General features: G+C 47.0%; 2 protein-coding genes across 2 annotated transcripts in view; both read left to right on the forward strand.

Moving 5' to 3' along the window:
- LOC104933380 (protein MB21D2) overlaps positions 1 to 2,250 on the forward strand; it is a 6,823-nt gene extending 4,573 nt beyond the window's left edge. The window contains exon 2 of the mRNA XM_010748812.3: positions 1 to 2,250. This exon is cut by the window's left edge and continues 1,675 nt beyond it. The gene's annotated coding sequence lies outside the window, so the exon portion shown is untranslated.
- Positions 2,251 to 4,431: 2,181 nt separating this feature from the next.
- LOC104939444 (fibroblast growth factor 12) overlaps positions 4,432 to 18,453 on the forward strand; it is a 32,074-nt gene continuing 18,052 nt past the window's right edge. The window contains exon 1 of the mRNA XM_027280343.1: positions 4,432 to 5,506. Coding sequence (XP_027136144.1) covers positions 5,479 to 5,506 — 28 coding nt within the window. The 5' untranslated portion in view covers positions 4,432 to 5,478. The remainder of the gene's footprint in view (positions 5,507 to 18,453) is intronic.

An 18,453-nucleotide genomic window follows, 5' to 3' on the forward strand; every position in this document is an offset into this window, starting at 1 on the left:
CTGGTCCGGTTCAGGTTTCTGAATGTTTTTCTACTTTCTAACGAGACGTCATGATTAAAGATTAATTGAATTAATAATTGTTAAATGATTCATCAGGATTTATTCATTTAAAAATGTTTTTCAGACAAACATGAAATCAAATGAAGATTTAAGACGATGAAAACAAATGACGTTAAATAAATAAAACACATTTAAGGTCCTTTTAGATATAAATCTCTGGACCAATCAGAACGACCCTCCACCCCCACCTGAGGGTCTAAAGGTTAAACTTGGTTCGAGCCGCTGCGGCGCGTTTAGTGCCCGAAGTGACGGAAACGTTGTTTCAGCGTCTCTGAGGTTAGACCATGACGAGTTCTCAAGGAAGCTGGTGGAGGGTCGAGGTGACGAGTCCGTAACGAGTCCGTAACGAGTTATTAACGACAGTCAGAACCAGAACTTCAACATGTGGCCAAAGTTCTCAAACATTTCAGTCTCACTGAACCCTCTCAGACCTCGTTAGATCGGACCAGACCAGATGTTGCGTTTAAAGTCTCCAACAGGACTGAAGCTGACAGAGTTCAGTCTGAAGGTGGTCTGAATGTCTTGATGATGATGATGATGATGATGATGATGATGATGATGAAGGTACTAACGTCTTAGTCACTGTAAATAAACTGAACACTGACAGTAGACAGGAAGTGACATCGACAGACTGACGAGGACTTCCTCTGATTTTGCACAGAATGTAGAAAAACACTTTGGACGGACGGCGAGCTCGTTGTCGTAATGACGTCACGTGACATCACGTGACCCCGCTGACGGTGGTCGCGCCGCACGCCGTAAACGTGGACACTGCAGTGATACCTCATCACAGGCTCAACCAATCAGAGTGCAGCATCACCTCCACAGTTCGACACTCAGGTTCACCTGCTGCACCACGACCACCGTCACAGGAAGTGACATCACTTATTCCACTTTCACTTTGTTTGTTTTTTTTTATCAGAAGGGATCGGCCCGACCCGTCGATGGTCCGACTCGTTCAGAACGACTCAGCTCGTCTGAGGATCATTAACAAACATTGATCAGCTGATCAACTGATCGCCGTAACGACAGATCACAACACAGGAAGTCCATCTGCTCACCTGCACAGGTACAAGGTTCGGTCCATGCCACGGTGACCCGGGTTTGAGTCCAACCCGTCTTCACTGTCTGTCTCTGTGTTCTGATCCGGTCTGTTCTGAAGAGTCGACACGTTTTTTTTTTTTTTTTTTTTCTTCAAACATTTCCAGAAAAAAGCCAAAAACTCCTGAAAAATATCTGAACGGTGACGAGACCACGTCACCCTCAAGTGCAATTAGTGACACACACACACACACACACACACACACACACACACACACAGTGTAGCATTCACACACTACAGCTCCATAAACACACACTGACACACTCAGAGGGTTACACACCATCAAAGTGCCACACACACTCCTGCTCTGTGGAAATGTAATCAGTGTGTTCTCCTGAGCGCCATGACCTTTGACCTTGTGTTTGTCCTGACCCTTTGAACTGTGACCTTTGAGTTTGCTGCTCCGCCTCCTGATTTCTTGATGCAGCGTTGACGTGTCGATGCTCCGACCTTCAGGCGGCAGCTCCTCCTCCTCCTGCTCCTCCTGCTCCTCCTCATAAAACTGTTCGTCTGTCCTCAGTGACCTCAAGTCTGAAATACGCTGGGCGGGTCGTTGAGGTCACCTGTGGGTCGTTGAGGTCACCTGTGGGTCGCTGAGGTCACCTGTGGGTCGCTGAGGTCACCTGTGGGTCGTTAGCTGAGCAGTCAGAGGACATCAGAGGGAAAAGCGACAGATATATTGTGTCTACAATCTGATCCAGTTTGAATAAAGTTCTGAAGTTGTGGTTCTGTTCAGTAATCAGTGACAGACTGGATCAAACAGGACTGTCGTTAATTAGTGAGTCAGTCAGGTGACGTAGGTAAATTAAGGTGTCGTCTGCATCAAACCCTGCAGAGCTCAGATTAACGTATCAACATGTGACAGTGAACGCAGCGCTCAGAGTCCGGCTCTGCCGCAGCTCGTTCAGATTCAGGACGCCGTGACGACGATGATGATGATGACGACGACGACGATGATGATGATGAGGAAGCTGCAGACAGACAGAAGCAGCAGTGCTGAGGTGGAGCAGGTGGAGCAGGTGGAGCAGCTGTCGTCTGAGCGTCTGTCCCTGCTGTAAATAACACTTGATTAAATAACTCAAACTCTTTCTGTGTGTCCTTCTCAGCCTCCGTACACTTCTTTCAGCTTCAGCCAATCACAGGCCTCCGTTCATGAGGCACACCCTGTTACAGCTCAATCACCCCGCCAAAATAAAACACCAAACTTACAGAGTCATTTTATTGTGACGGGTCAGACTGATTCAAAAGTTTGAAACTTTTTCTCTGTCCTGCATCCTCGTCTCCTCCTCTCTTCTTCTGTGGTGTCAGCTTCCTGTTTCCTCTTCTTGTCTCCTCTCCTTGTCTCCTCTCCTTGTTTCCTCTCCTTGTCTCCTCTCTCCTTGTCTCCTCTCCCCCCCTTGTCTCTCCTCCTCTCCTCTCCTCCCCTTGTCTCCTCTCTCCTCCCCTTGTCTCTCCTCCTCTCCTCTCCTCCTCTCCTCTCCTCTCCTTGTCTCCTCTCCTTGTCCCCTCTCCTTGTTTCCTCTCCTCCCATTGTCTCCTCTCCTTGTCTCCTCTCCTCCCCTTGTCTCCTCTCTCCTCTTCTCCCCTTGTTTCCTCTCCTCTCCTTGTCTCCTCTCCTCGTCTCCTCTCCTCGCCTCCTCTCCTTGTCTCCTCTCATCTCCTTGTCCCCTCTCCTTGTTTCCTCTCCTCTCCTTGTCTCATCTCCTCCCCTTGTCTCCTCTCTCCTCTCCTTGTCTCTCCTCCTCTCCTCTCCTCCCCTTGTCTCCTCTCCTCTCCTTGTCTCCTGTCTCCTCTCCTTGTTTTCTCTCTCTCCTCTCCTTTTGTCTCCTCTCTTTGTTTCCTCTCCCCGTCTCCTCTCCTTGTCTCCTCTCTCCTCTCCTTGTTTCCTTTCGTCTCCTCTCCTTGTCTCCTCTCTCCTTGTTTCCTCTCCTCTCCTTGTCTCCTCTCCTCTCTCCTTGTCTCCTCTCCCCCCCCCTTTGTCTCTCCTCCTCTCCTCTCCTCCCCTTGTCTCCTCTCTCCTCTCCTTGTCTCTCCTCTCTCCTCTCCTCTGTTTGTCTCCTCTCTCTCCTCCTCTCCTCTCCTCTCCTTGTCTCTCCTCCTCTCCTCTCCTTGTCTCCTCTCCTTGTCTCCTCTCCTCCTCTCCTCTCCTTGTCTCCTCTCCTCTCCTTGTCTCCTCTCTCCTCCTCTCCTCTCCTTGTCTCCTCTCTCCTCCTCTCCTCTCCTCCCCTTGTCTCTCCTCCTCTCCTCTCCTTGTCTCCTCTCCTCTCCTTGTCTCCTCTCTCCTCCTCTCCTCTCCTTGTCTCCTCTCTCCTCCTCTCCTCTCCTCCCCTTGTCTCTCCTCCTCTCCTCTCCGGTGTCAGCGTCCTGTTGTCTCTCCACCTGTCTCCTCCACCTGTCCTCTCTCTCCGTCTCCGTCTTCCCGCTGTGTTTTGCACGCGCTCACTTGTTCCCCGCCACGTTCAGAGCGGTCGCCGTGCCAACAGGAAACCATCCCTTCTCCAAATAGAAACACAGAGAGGCGGGTCAGGTGACCGCACAGGTGGACTCACCTGGACTACAGTGATGATGTCATCCTCACAGGTCAGGATGATGATGTCATCCTGACCTGTTACACACCTGATGACCTCACAGTCTCACTCTGTGTATGTCGTTAATATCTGAGCTAACGCGGAGCTAAGCGTTGATAGCTTTGTTTGTAAGTGCTAAGTTAGTTAGCGTCATGGATGCTAACTGTAACTAAAGCTAAGCTAACGGTTAGCAGGCTGGCTGTGCGGTGTGGGTCAACATGAAGCTAACGTAGGAACCCTACAGAACGTTACGTTAACGTTATATTAACGTTATTTTAAATATGATTGTAGTTTATGTTCCAGCTGGTTTGGAGCTAGTGCTAATGTAGCTAGTTTATGTTCCAGCTGGTTTGGAGCTAGTGCTAATGTAGCTAACTGCTAACATTAGCTCATGTTAACATGAGCTAATGTTAACATTAGCTCATGTTGAGCTAATGTTAACATTAGCTCATGTTAACATGAGCTAATGTTAACATGAGCTAATGTTAACATTAGCTCATGCTAAATGTAAAGCTTGATAAGTATTGAAGCGCTATCTGTGGTTAGCTCGTGTGGCTATCTGTGGTTAGCTCGTGTAGCTAACTGTGGTTAGCTTGTGTAGCTAACTGTGGTTAGCTTGTGTAGTTAGCTTGTGTAGTTAGCTTGTGTGGCTAACTGTGGTTAGCTTGTGTAGCTATCTGTGGTTAGCTTGTGTAGTTAGCTTGTGTGGCTATCTGTGGTTAGCTTGTGTAGCTAACTGTGGTTAGCTTGTGTGGCTATCTGTGGTTAGCTTATGTAGCTATCTGTGGTTAGCTTGTATAGTTAGCTTGTGTGGCTAACTGTGGTTAGCTTGTGTGGCTATCTGTGGTTAGCTTGTGTAGTATCTGTGGTTAGCTTGTGTAGTATCTGTGGTTAGCTTGTGTGGTATCTGTAGTTAGCTTGTGTGGTATCTGTGGTTAGCTTGTGTAGCTATCTGTGGTTAGCTTGTGTAGCTATCTGTGGTTAGCTTGTGTGGTATCTGTGGTTAGCTTGTGTAGCTATCTGTGGTTAGCTTGTGTAGCTATCTGTGGTTAGCTTGTGTGGCTATCTATGGTTAGCTTGTGTGGCTAACTGTGGTTAGCTTGTGTAGTATCTGTGGTTAGCTTATGTAGCTATCTGTGGTTAGCTTGTGTGGCTATCTGTGGTTAGCTTATGTAGCTATCTGTGGTTAGCTTGTGTGGCTATCTGTGGTTAGCATGTGTGGCTAACTGTGGTTAGCTTGTGAGTGCTCTGTGACGGTGGTCGCGGGTTCGATTCCCGCTCTGCGCAGTGGAGTCACGCCCCCTCAGGTTGGGTTCCCGCCATCATCACACCGTGTCACCTTAAAAACTCCTCCGGCGGTGACGTCACGTGGGCTGCAGCAACACGGCGCGAGCTCACACAGAGAGAGAGGAGCGCGCGGACACAGCACAGGTGAAGGCACGAGCGCTGAACGTCCGCAGGAGAACCAGCGAAGAAGAAGGAGGAGAGCCCGCGTTCGGCTTGTTTCAGTTTTTCTCTGCGCAGGCGGCTCGGTTCCTCCCGGTTCCTCCCAGTGCCTCCTCCTCCTCCTCCTCCTCCCGCCGGTATCGATCCATCAGCGGCTGATCACCGATCTCATCCTCCGCGGCTCGACGCTTGTTGACTCCAGCAGCTGGTTCAGGGAGGGGAGTGGACCTGTGACTGAGAGGAGCACCGAGCCCAGCCGAACCGAACCGAGCCGAGCATACCGGACCGAACCGCAGCAGGGAGATGGAGGGCAAAGAGAAGGCACCGGCAGGTAGGAGGAAGTTTACCGACAGGCGGAGGCAGGATGGAGGGATGATGGAGGAAGTTAGAGATGCGGAGGGAGGAGAGGGGGACAGAGGAGGAGGAGGAGAGGAGGAGAGGGGGACAGAGGAGGAGGAGGAGAGGGGGGCAGAGGAGGAGAGGGGACAGAGGAGGGAGAGGAGGAGAGTTGTACAGATGAGGAAGGAGAGGGGCAGAGGTATGAGGAGGGAGGAGAGGGGAAACAGAAGGAGGAGGAGGAAGGGGGACAGAGGGAGAGAGAGGGGGACAAGGAGGAGGAGGAGAGGGGGACAGAGGAGGTGGATGGATTGATGGAGGTGGATGGAGTTGATTATGTTGGGAACAGGTTCCACTGCATAAATGAATGCAGCTGGAGCTGACTTGAGGTTTTGGTGTTATTATGGGATGGGGAGCAGTGTGTGGTGTGGTGTGTGTGTGTGGTGTGTCTGTGGTGTGTGTGTGTTGTGGTGTGTGTGGTGTTTTGAACGGCTGACAGAAACCTGATGCAGGCAAAAATCAGAGCAGACAGACAGGTTGGACAGACGGGCTTGATGACATGGCTGAGAGACCGACCAGGTACGAGTGTACGAGACAAAAACAAAGCAGTGAGCAGGTACAAGGCCTACAGGAGACATGTTGGGAGGGGAGACGGTAGCACATAGTGACAGGTGGTCAAAGGTCTGAGAGACAGACAGAGGAGGGAACGGAGGAAAACAGCAGAGGAGGACAGAAAGGACAGACAGAGGAGAGAAAGGAGACAGACAGGTGGGCAGAAGAGCAGAGGTACAGAGACGTGGTGAAAACACAGGTTGGAAGGAAGTCAGAACAGACATGAAGGGCGGTGAGACGGTTAAGGCTCTAACACAAGACGACAGGACTCCCGGAGAGAGAGACGTCTGTTATGACGATCAGTCCACGCAAAGTGAATGCATTCTGTGAGTGTATTCTATTGTAGAACAATCGTCTTATGGTCTGTAGTTCTATCGGGTTAGTTCTCTGTAGCCGTAGCTCGTAGGTTGAGCTTGTATCCCGAGTGGTCTGTAGGTCTTCGATCCTGTCTGATCTGTGTTCTTCTCCTGAGTGGGCTTAGGGTCGTGTCTCGATTCTTAAGTGGCTTAGTAGTCATTGTAGTCCTCTCGTAAGTGGTCATAGATGGTCTGTAGTCTTGTCTCTTAGTGGTCTATAAGTGGTCTGTAGTTACGTCTGAGTCTTTTCTGTAGAGGTCTGTAGTTCTCTGTAGTCCTCTGTAGTGGTCTGTAGAGGTCTGTAGTTCTCTGTAGTCCTCTGTAGTGGTCTGTAGAGGTCTGTAGTTCTCTGTAGTCCTCTGTAGTGGTCTATAGTGGTCTGTAGTCCTCTGTAGTGGTCTGTAGAGGTCTGTAGTTCTCTGTAGTGGTCTATAGTGGTCTGTAGTCCTCTGTAGTGGTCTGTAGAGGTCTGTAGTCCTCTGTAGTAGTCTATAGTGGTCTGTAGTCCTCTGTAGTGGTCTGCAGAGGTCTGTAGTTCTCTGTAGTCCTCTGTAGTCCTCTGTAGTGGTCTATAGTGGTCTGTAGTGGTCTGTAGAGGTCTGTAGTCCTCTGTAGTGGTCTATAGTGGTCTGTAGTCCTCTGTAGAGGTCTGTAGAGGTCTGTAGTCCTCTGTAGTGGTCTATAGTGGCCTGTAGTCCTCTGTAGTGGTCTATAGTGGTCTGTAGTCCTCTGTAGTGGTCTATAGTGGTCTATAGTGGTCTATAGTGGTCTGTAGTCCTCTGTAGAGGTCTGTAGAGGTCTGTAGAGGTCTGTAGTTCTGGTCCAGGTGCTGTAGACAGGAAGTGAGTGCCCCCTGGTCTGATGCTGCCTCGTGCACACGCTCTCTCTGTTTGTACAGTGTGTGTGTGTTCACACACCTCTGGTTCTGGTTCTGACTCTGAGAACACCTGAACTGTGATTGACAGGGGGCGTGGTCTAAAGAGGTGTGGCCTGGTGTCACCATGGTGGTGTGTGTGTGTGTGTGTGTGTGTGTGTGTGTGTAGTGAGGTCAGGTTGTTTGTTTACACAGATCAGCTGGTATTGATTCTGAGATCAGATCCACTAGATCAGGACTGACCCGAAACCTGAGAGTGTGAATGAACACACACACACACACACACACACTCATAATGTCCCACAGGAGGTGTGTGTGCGTGTGCGTGTGTGTTTCTGCTGATCAGCTGTGAAACACTGCTCACATCAGCAGGTCTGGTTCTGGTTCTGTCTGTGCCCTGACTCGGCCAATCGTCTGAGTCGGTGACAGTCATGTGCTGTGTTAGCTTGGCGAGCTAACACAATAAAACACAAAGCTCTGAAGGTGGAGCTTCATTAAACCTCCACCGACTCAGAACCAACACTCCGCCCGAGCCTCCGAGCCCGCCACCGGTCCAGACCTCTGATCCGGATTATTCGTTCAGCTCAAACTCATCATGAACATGTTGGAGGTGGAACATGTGGAGGGTGAGATCAGAACACACACCTTCAGCTCTACAGTCATGACTCAGCACAAATCTGCTGAGTCATGACTGAGAGGGTTAAACTGGGAGTGTGTTACAGTGTGTGTTACAGTGTGTGTGTTACAGTGTGTGTGTGTTACAGTGTGAGTGTGTTACAGTGTGTGTGTGTTACAGTGTGTGTGTGTTACAGTGTGAGTGTGTTACAGTGTGTGTGTTACAGTGTGTGTTACAGTGTGTGTGTGTTACAGTGTGAGTGTGTTACAGTGTGTGTGTGTTACAGTGTGAGTGTGTTACAGTGTGTTGTGAGTGTTACACGTGTGTGGTGTACAGTGTGTGAGAGTGTTACAGTGTGAGTGTGTTTACACGTGTGAGTGTGTGTTACAGGTGTGAGTGTTACAGTGTGTTACAGTGTGTTGTGAGTGTGTTTACAGTGTGTGAGTGTTACAGTGTGTGAGTTGTGTTACAGTGTTTGAGCGTTACAGGGTGTGTGTGTTACAGTGTGTGTGTTCCAGTGTGTGTGTTACAGTGTGAGTGTGTTACGTGTGTTACAGTTGTGTGGTTACAGTGTGTGTGTTACAGTGTGTGTGTTACAGGTGTGTTACAGTGTGAGTGTGTCAGTGTGAGTGTGTTACAGTGTGTGTTCACGTGTGTGTGTGTACAGTGTGTGTGTTACAGTGTGAGTGTGTACAGTGTGTGGGTGTGTGTTACGTGTGTGTGTCCCCCTGTAGCTGTTCGTGGTACGTGTGTTTACGTGTGTGTGTGTGTGTGTTTGTGCTGTGTGTGTTGTTGCCTTTCTATGTGTGTGTTTACTGTGTGTGTGTGTGTTAATTAGCCATAGTGTTACAGCTGCCGTGTGTTTTACCAGCGTGTGTTTTTCAGTGTGTGTGATTGTGTTGCTGTGGTGTGTGTGTGTGAAGAATTTCTGGACTTTATTTGGGTCCCAGGCTTGTGTCGTGTAGGAGGAGAGGGGGACAGGAGAGGAGGAGAGGAGGAGGGGGACGAGAGAGGAGGACGGGGGAGAGGGAGAGAGGGGACAGAGGACGGAGGAGAGGGACAGAGGAGGTGATGGATGGATGGAGGGTGGAGGAGTGATGCATGTTGGGAACAGGGTCCACTGCAGTAGAATCAGCTGGAGCTGCTGAGGGTGGTTATTATGGGATGGGGAGGCAGTTGTGTGTGTGTGGTCTGTGGTGCGTCTGTGTGTGGTGTGTTGTGTGTGTGTGCGTGCGTGTGTCTGTGTGTTGTGTGTGTGTGTGTGCGTGTGTGTTGTGTGCGTGCGTGTGTCTTGTGTGTGTGTGTGTGTGTGTGTGGTGTGTGTGTGTTTGAACGGCTGACAGACCACCGATGCAGCAAAATACAGAGAGACCGACAGGTGGACAGCGGGCTGATGACAGGCTGAGAGACAGACCAGGTACGAGTGTACGGAGGACAAAAACAAGGCAGTGAGGACAGGTACAAGGCCTGACAGAGAGCAGTTGGGAGGGGGAGCAGGTAGCACCTTGACAGGTGGTCAAAGGTCTGAGAGACGACAGAGGAGAGAGAGAGAGACAGACAGGAGGACAGAAGGCAGACAGGGGAGAAAGGACAGACAGGTGGACAGAGAGACAGGTATGGTGACACACAGGTTGGAGGAGTCAGACAGACAGTGAGGGCGGTGAGACAGGTTAAGGGTCTAACACGAGACGACAGGCTCGTCCAGGAGAGAGACAGTCTTTATGTACGTCAGTCCACGCAAAGTGATGATTCTGGGAAGTGTAGTTTGTCTGTAGTTCTTGTAGTGGTCTATAGTGTTCTGTAGTCTCTGTTAGTGTCTTATAGTGGTCTGTAGTTCTGGTAGTCTTCTGTAGTCTTCTGTAGAGGTCTGGAGTTCTCTGTAGTCCTCTGTAGTGGTCTGTAGAGGTCTGTAGTTCTCTGTAGTCCTCTGTAGTGGTCTGTAGAGGTCTGTAGTTCTCTGTAGTCCCCTGTAGTGGTCTGTAGAGGTCTGGTTCTCTTTAGTTCTCTTAGAGTGGTCTATAGGGTCTGTAGTCCTCTGTAGTGGTCTATAGAGGTCTGTAGTTCTCTGTAGTCCTCTTTAGTGGTCTATAGTGGTCTGTAGTCCTCTGTAGTCTTCTGTAGAGGTCTGTAGTTCTCTGTAGTCTTCTGTAGAGGTCTGTAGTTCTCTGTAGTCCTCTGTAGTGGTCTGTAGAGGTCTGTAGTCCTCTGTAGGGTGGATTGTAGAGGTCTGTAGAGGTCTGTAGTTCTGGTCCAGGTGCTGTAGACAGGAAGTGAGTGAGTGGCCCTGGTTGATGCTGCCTCTGCACCGCTCTCTCTGTTTGTACAGGTGTGTGTGTTCACACACCTCTGGTTCTGGTTCTGACTCTGGACACCTGAACTGTGATTGACAGGGGGCGTGGTCTAAAGAGGTGTGGCCGTGTCACCATGGTGGTGTGTGTGTGTGTGTGTGTGTGGTGTGTGTGTGTGTGTGTAGTGAGGTCAGGTTGTTTGTTTACACAGATCAGCTGGTATTTGATCTGAGTCAGATCCACTAGATCAGGACTGACCCGAAACCTGAGAGTGTGAATGAACACACCACACACACACACTCCATATGTCCCCACAGGAGGTGTGTGTGCGTGTGTTGTGTGTGTGTGTGTGTGTGTGGTGTGTGTGTGTGTGTGTTTGTGTGTGTGTGTGTGTGTTTCTGCTGATCAGCTGTGAAACACTGCTCACATCAGCAGGTCTGGTTTGGTTCTGTCTGTGCCCTGACTCGGCCAATCGTCTGAGTCGATGACAGTCCTGTGCTGTGTGTTAGCTTGGCGAGCTTAACACAATAAAAACACAAAGCTCTGCAGTGGGCTCATTAAAACCTCCACCGACTCAGAACCACCACTCCCCCGACCGCCGAGCCCGCCCCGCCGGTCCAAACTCTGATCCGGATTATTCGTTCAGCTCAAACTCATCATGACATGTTGGAGGTGGAACATGTGGAGGGTGAGATCAGAAACACACACCTTCAGCTCTACAGTCCTGACTCAGCACAAAATCTGCTGAGTCAGACTGAGAGGGTTAAACTGGGAGTGGTCAGTGTGGTGTTTACAGTGTGTTACAGTGGGTTTGGTTGGTGTTACACAGGTGTGTGTGTTACAGTGGAGTGTGTTACAGTGTGTGTGTGTTACAGTGTGTGTTGTACAGTGTGTGAGTGTTACAGTGTTTACAGTGTGTGAGTGTTTACAGTTGTGAGTGTTACCGTGTGGTGTGTTACAGTGTGAGTGTGTTACAGTGTGTTACAGTGTTGCAGTGTGTTACAGTGTGAGTGTGTGTTACAGTGTGTGAGGTGTTACAGTATGTTACGTGAGTGTGTTACAGTGTGTGAGTGTTACAGTGTGTGGTGTGTTACGGTGTTCAGTGGTGGTAGTGTACAGTGTTACAGTGGTGCAGTGTTACGTGTGTGAGTGTTACATGTGTGAGTGTTACGTGTGTGAGAGTGTTACGTGTGAGTGTGTTACAGTGTGTTGAGTGTGTTGTTACAGTGTGAGTGTTACAGTGTGTTACAGTGTGTGGAGTGTGTTACACAGTGTGTGAGTGTTACAGTTGTGTGAGTGTGTTACAGTGTGTGAGCGTTACAGGTTTGTGTGTTACAGTGTGTGTTCGTGTGTGTGTTACAGGTGAGTGTGTTAACCGTGTTACAGTTGGTGTGTTACAGTGTGTGTGTTACAGTGTGTGTGTTACAGTGTGTGTTACAGTGTGAGTGTGTGTCAGTGTGAGTGTGTTACAGTGTGTGTTACAGTGTGTGTGTGTACAGTGTGTGTGTTACAGTGTGAGTGTTTACAGTGTGTGGGTGTGTGTTACGTGTGTGTGTTCCGTGTGTGTGTTGTTTACGTGTGTGTGTGTGTGGTGTGTGCTGTGTGTGTGTGTGTTATAGTGTGTGTGTTTACGTGTGTGTGTGTGTTAAAGCCTATGTGTTACAGCGTGTGTGTTACCAAGCGTTTGTGTTTCAGTGTGTGTGTGTGTTGTGTGTGTGTGTGTGAAGATTTCTGGACTTTATTTGGTGTCCCAGCTTGTGTCGATTCATTGGTTACAGATTGTTGTTGTCCGGATTGTAGATCGTTTCCTTTCAGTGTCAAATATTTAACATGTATGTGGTTTTAATATTAACGTTGTTACCAGAGTACTGTTATACCGTAACACGTAACGGAGCACTTTTATTACCGTAAACACATAACGGAGCACTTGTTATATACCGTAACACGTAACGGAGGCTTTATTACCGTAATACGTAACGGGCACTTTTACCGTACACGTACGGTAGCACTTTTTACCTCGTAACACGTAACGGAGGACTTATTAACGTAATACGTAACGAGAGCACTTATTACCGTAACACGTAATGAGCACTTTATGCTGTAATACGTAACAGGGCACTTTATTCAACGTAACACGTAACGGAGCACTTATACCGTACACGTTAAGGAGCACTTTTTACCGTATACGTAACGAGCACTTAATTACCGTAACACGTAACGGAGTAGCACTTTATTACCGGTACCAACGCGAACGGAGCACTTTCATTACCGTAACGCGTAACGGAAGCACTTTATTACCGTAACGCGTAACCGGAGCACTTTATTACCGTAACACGTAACGGGGACTTTATTACCGTAACACGTAACGGAGGACTTTTTACTGTTAACATGTAACAGAGCACTTTATTACCGTACCATGTAACAGAAGCACGTTATTACCGGTAACACGTAACAGAGGACTTTATTACCGTAACATGTAACAGAGCACTTTATTACCGTAACACGTAACAGAGGACTTTTACCGAACACGTAACAGAGGACTTTATTACTGTAATACGTAACAGAGCACTTTATTACTGTAACATGTAACAGAGCACGTTATTACTGTAACACGTAACAGAGGACTTTATTACTGTAATACGTAACGGAGGACTTTATTACCGTAACTCGTAACAGAGCACGTTATTACCGTAACACGTAACAGAGCACTTTATTACTGTAACACGTAACAGAGCACTTTATTACTGTAACATGTAACAGAGGACGTTATTACTGTAACACGTAACAGAGCACTTTATTACTGTAACACGTAACAAAGGACTTTATTACTGTAATATGTAACAGAGCACTTTATTACTGTAATACGTAACAGAGCACGTTATTACTGTAACACTAATACGAGGAGACTTTATTACTGTAATACGTAACAGGACTTTATTACTGTAATACGTAACAGAGCACGTTATTACTGTAACATGTAACAGAGCACGTTATTACTGTAACACGTAACGGAGGACTTTATTACCGTAATACGTAACAGAGCACGTTTTACCGAACACGTACAAGGGACTTTATTACTGTAATACGTAACAGAGGACTTTATTACTGTAATACATAAACGGAGGACTTATTACCGTAATACGTAAACAGAGCACTTTATTACCGAAACACGTAACAGAGGATTTATTACTGTAATTACGTAACAGCAGCCACGTCTTACCGTAATACGTAAAAGAGCACGTTATTACCGTAATACGTAACGGAGCACTTTATTACCGTAACACGTAACAGAGGACTTTATTACCGTAATACGTAACAGAGCACGTTATTACCGTAACACGTAACAGAGGACTTTATTACCGTAATACGTAACGGAGGACTTTATTACCGTAATACGTAACGGAGCACTTTATTACCGTAACACGTAACAGAGGACTTTATTACCGTAATACGTAACGGAGGACTTTATTACCGTAATACGTAACAGAGCACTTTATTACCGTAATACGTAACAGAGCACGTTATTACCGTAATACGTAACAGAGCACTTTATTACCGTAACACGTAACAGAGCACTTTATTACTGTAAAGTCCAACGTCAGCCCGACTCAGTCAGGAGTCACAATAAATAAACCGAATGAAATATTGTTTTAATTATTCAGGAGAAAAATACAGACATACCTTCATGTTTGATCTGACATCAGATTAAAGTTTCTGTCAATGTAAAAATGCAGATATGAAAATGAACAGAAATACAGCTTTAAATATTAAAATCACTTTTAAATAAAACTTTTTATTAACTGATTAAAAATGATTCATGTGCTTCTGTTCAACATTTCTGAAATGTTGCAGAGTAATAATAATAATACTACTAATAACAATAATAATTTACATCACAGTCTATCAGATTATACTGAACATTTTTATCATATCAACACTCAGAAGTTTTACATCATGAATATTTACTGCAAATATCTACAGCGGTAAAGCTCAGAGATGATCAGAGAGACTAAAGATGAAGTTTAATGAACAAATGAAACAAACAAACATGAATACAGATGAAGTGTAGAAGTTCCTCTCAGCTCTCTGCGGCCCAGATTACAGTTGGAGAACGGACTGTTTGTGCTCCAGTTAAATCATCTGGTCGTGATGACGCACGGCCTGATGGGATACGTTGTTTTTTTTAATATGAACAGATGACAGCTTCGCAGACGGAGCACTTCTGTAGTTTTTACTGCAGAACGAGAAAAATCCTCTGAAACACAAACGTCAGGGCGAAACACAGTGAACACGTCTTCATCAGCAGAACTGCATCTGTTTATATACCCACGTACAGAGACGCGTCTGGTTTCACACTGACAAACGGGGACGCCTGTCCAAACGGGGACGCCTGTCCAAACGGGGACATAAATGATTGTTAGGTTAATTGTTGTTTTTCTTCTCTTCTTTATTGTCAGTAAGTGTGTGTAAACAGACCTGAGTCACACACACACACACACACTCTCCCCTCCTCCACCATGTTGTGGATGAACATAAACAGCAGGAGATGCTGAGCTCAGCACTCAGCCCCTCCCTGTTCCAAGCCTTTTGTTCTCCGCACTGGTCTCACTGGTCTCACTGGTCTTGGTGGTCTTGGTGGTCTTAGTGGTCTTACTGGTCTCACTGGTCTTGGTGGTCTTAGTGGTCTTACTGGTCTCACTGGTCTTAGTGGTCTTAGTGTTCTTGGTGGATCTTGGTGGTCTTTCTGGTCTCCATCCGACAGCAGCTCTCTTATTGAATTGAAACTTTATTTAAAAACAAAACACGTCTTATGAGTGACATCATCACAGCACAGCTGATGGAAAATTACATCATCGTGTTAGTGTGTGTTTAGAGGAGCAGGTGGAGGTTCAGGTGTTCAGGTGGAGGTTCAGGTGTTCAGGTGGAGGTTCAGGTGGAGGTTCAGGTGTGTGAGGGGAGCAGTAAACTGCTGACAGCATGAAGACAGAACCGATGGAGTCAGTGTGGTTCTGATCCAGAGTCAGCATCATATTTACCTCATCATCATCAGCTGTGAACGCACATTATGTTTCCATGGTAACAGAGAAACAAACAGCATGCTAACTTCATGTGTGATCATTACTGGAGCCCTCATGAATATGTAATGAGCTCATGTTGTTGCCTCCATCCTTTAGTTGCTGAGGTTGGTCACTTTGGATCAGAACCAACGTTAGTTGCTGCCAATCGAGGCAACGTTGCAGCAACGACTCGTGTTCTGTGATCAAAGAGGGGTTCTGTTGCTCTGTCAACATGTTGCAGTTGCTGTTGTTGAGGCAAGTGTTGGTGCAACAGAAACAAAGTGTGCCTCCTGTTTGATGTCCACCGTGTTCAGGATGACATCACTCCTGTCACGTGACCATTAAAGTGATGTAATGTGATCCGGAGCCTCGTACCACTCCACATGATCGATGCTAACGCGTTAGCGCGGAGCTAATGGACGCGTGATGGACGATGATGTCGTCTGAATCCTTCTAATGTGTGTTCCTTTAAGAGTATCGCCATGGAGACAGAGTAGAGGGGGAGGGGAGGGGCTAACCTTAAAGTGTATCGTCATGTGGAGTCAGCAGACCTTTCAATTATTTATGAGGCCGCACACACACACACACACACACTCACTCACACACACACGCACACACACGAACACATGCACACACACACACACTCACTCACTCACACACGCACACACACGAACACATGCACACACACACACACACACACACACACACGAACACACACACGAACACACACACGAACACACACACGCACACACACACACTCACACACACACACGAACACACACACACACACACACGAACACACACACGAACACACACACACACTCGTGCGCGCGGCTGAGTGCTGCAGCGCTGCATTAAAACTCCCATCAGCCCCGGCTGCAGCAGTGCCCGCTGTACACAGCTTCCCGACAGAGGAAGAACTCACCCCGCCAAAGTAAGAGTCCTGAGTTTACAGTTCCTGTCTGAGGTTTACAGCTCCGTTCTGATTGGTTGGACTGAGTGTAGTTCATTTAATGTAGTTCACAGTGTGTAGTTCACAGTGTGTAGTTCACAGTGTGTAGTTCATTTAGTGTAGTTCACAGTGTGTAGTTCACAGTGTGTAGTTCACAGTGTGTAGTTCACGGTGTGTAGTTCATTTAGTGTAGTTCACAGTGTGTAGTTCACAGTGTGTAGTTCACAGTGTGTAGTTCACAGTGTGTAGTTCATTGTGTGTAGTTCATTGTGTGTAGTTCATTGTGTGTAGTTCATTGTGTGTAGTTCATTGTGTGTAGTTCATTTAGTGTAGTTCACAGTGTGTAGTTCATTGTGTGTAGTTCACTGTGTGTAGTTCATTTAGTGTAGTTCACAGTGTGTAGTTCACGGTGTGTAGTTCATTTAGTGTAGTTCACAGTGTGTAGTTCACTGTGTGTAGTTCATTTAGTGTAGTTCACAGTGTGTAGTTCACTGTGTGTAGTTCATTTAGTGTAGTTCACAGTGTGTAGTTCACTGTGTGTAGTTCATTTAGTGTAGTTCACAGTGTGTAGTTCACTGTGTGTAGTTCATTTAGTGTAGTTCACAGTGTGTAGTTCACTGTGTGTAGTTCATTTAGTGTAGTTCACAGTGTGTAGTTCATTTAGTGTAGTTCACAGTGTGTAGTTCACTGTGTGTAGTTCATTTAGTGTAGTTCACTGTGTGTAGTTCACTGTGTGTAGTTCATTTAGTGTAGTTCACAGTGTGTAGTTCACTGTGTGTAGTTCATTTAGTGTAGTTCACAGTGTGTAGTTCACTGTGTGTAGTTCATTTAGTGTAGTTCACAGTGTGTAGTTCACTGTGTGTAGTTCATTTAGTGTAGTTCACAGTGTGTAGTTCACAGTGTGTAGTTCATTTAGTGTAGTTCACAGTGTGTAGTTCATTGTGTGTAGTTCACTGTGTGTAGTTCATTTAGTGTAGTTCACAGTGTGTAGTTCACTGTGTGTAGTTCATTTAGTGTAGTTCACAGTGTGTAGTTCACTGTGTGTAGTTCATTTAGTGTAGTTCACAGTGTGTAGTTCACAGTGTGTAGTTCATTGTGTGTAGTTCACGGTGTGTAGTTCACGGTGTGTAGTTCACGGTGTGTAGTTCATTTTGTGTAGTTCACAGTGTGTAGTTCATGGTGTGTAGTTCACGGTGTGTAGTTCATTTAGTGTAGTTCACAGTGTGTAGTTCATTGTGTGTAGTTCATTTAGTGTAGTTCACAGTGTGTAGTTCACAGTGTGTAGTTCATTGTGTGTAGTTCACGGTGTGTAGTTCACGGTGTGTAGTTCATTTTGTGTAGTTCACAGTGTGTAGTTCATGGTGTGTAGTTCACGGTGTGTAGTTCACTTTGTGTAGTTCACAGTGTGTAGTTCACTGTGTGTAGTTCATTTAGTGTAGTTCACAGTGTGTAGTTCACAGTGTGTAGTTCATTGTGTGTAGTTCACGGTGTGTAGTTCACGGTGTGTAGTTCACAGTGTGTAGTTCAGAGTGTGTAGTTCACAGTGTGTAGTTCACGGTGTGTAGTTCAGAGTGTGTAGTTCACAGTGTGTAGTTCACGGTGTGTAGTTCACAGTGTGTAGTTCACGGTGTGTAGTTCAGAGTGTGTAGTTCACGGTGTGTACTTCACAGTGTCAGATTTCTCTGATTGATGACATCACAGACCAAAGTAAACCATGTGACTGTGAGGAACACACCTGTACAGGTGAACCTCTGACATCATCACAGCTGAAGTCTAAAATCCTGAATTCTGAGTGTGTACCTGAACGCAGCATCGTGTGTGTGTGTGTGTGTGTGTGTGTGTGTATACTCTGTGCCCAGTTCTCTGTGTACTCTGTGTACAGTCCTCTGTGTATTCTGTGTACTCTGTGTACAGTCCTCTGTGTACTCTGTGTACTCTGTGTACTCTGTGCCCAGTCCTCTGTGTACTCTGTGTACTCTGTGTAAACATTCACAGCTGATCTGTGTTCTTCACGTGAGGCGTGTTGAAGGAAACATGGCTGCTGGGATGATTCCTCTGTCCTTCACTGCTGCTCTCTAACCCTCTCCTCCTCCTCCTCTTCTCCTCTTCTCCTCCTCTCCTCTCCTCTCCTCCTCCTGCTCTCCTCCTCTCCTCTCTCCTCCCCTCTCCTCCTCCTCTCCTCCTCTC

Source organism: Larimichthys crocea, chromosome VII, assembly GCF_000972845.2.
Source record: "Larimichthys crocea isolate SSNF chromosome VII, L_crocea_2.0, whole genome shotgun sequence".
In the NCBI taxonomy this organism is placed as follows: domain Eukaryota; kingdom Metazoa; phylum Chordata; class Actinopteri; family Sciaenidae; genus Larimichthys; species Larimichthys crocea.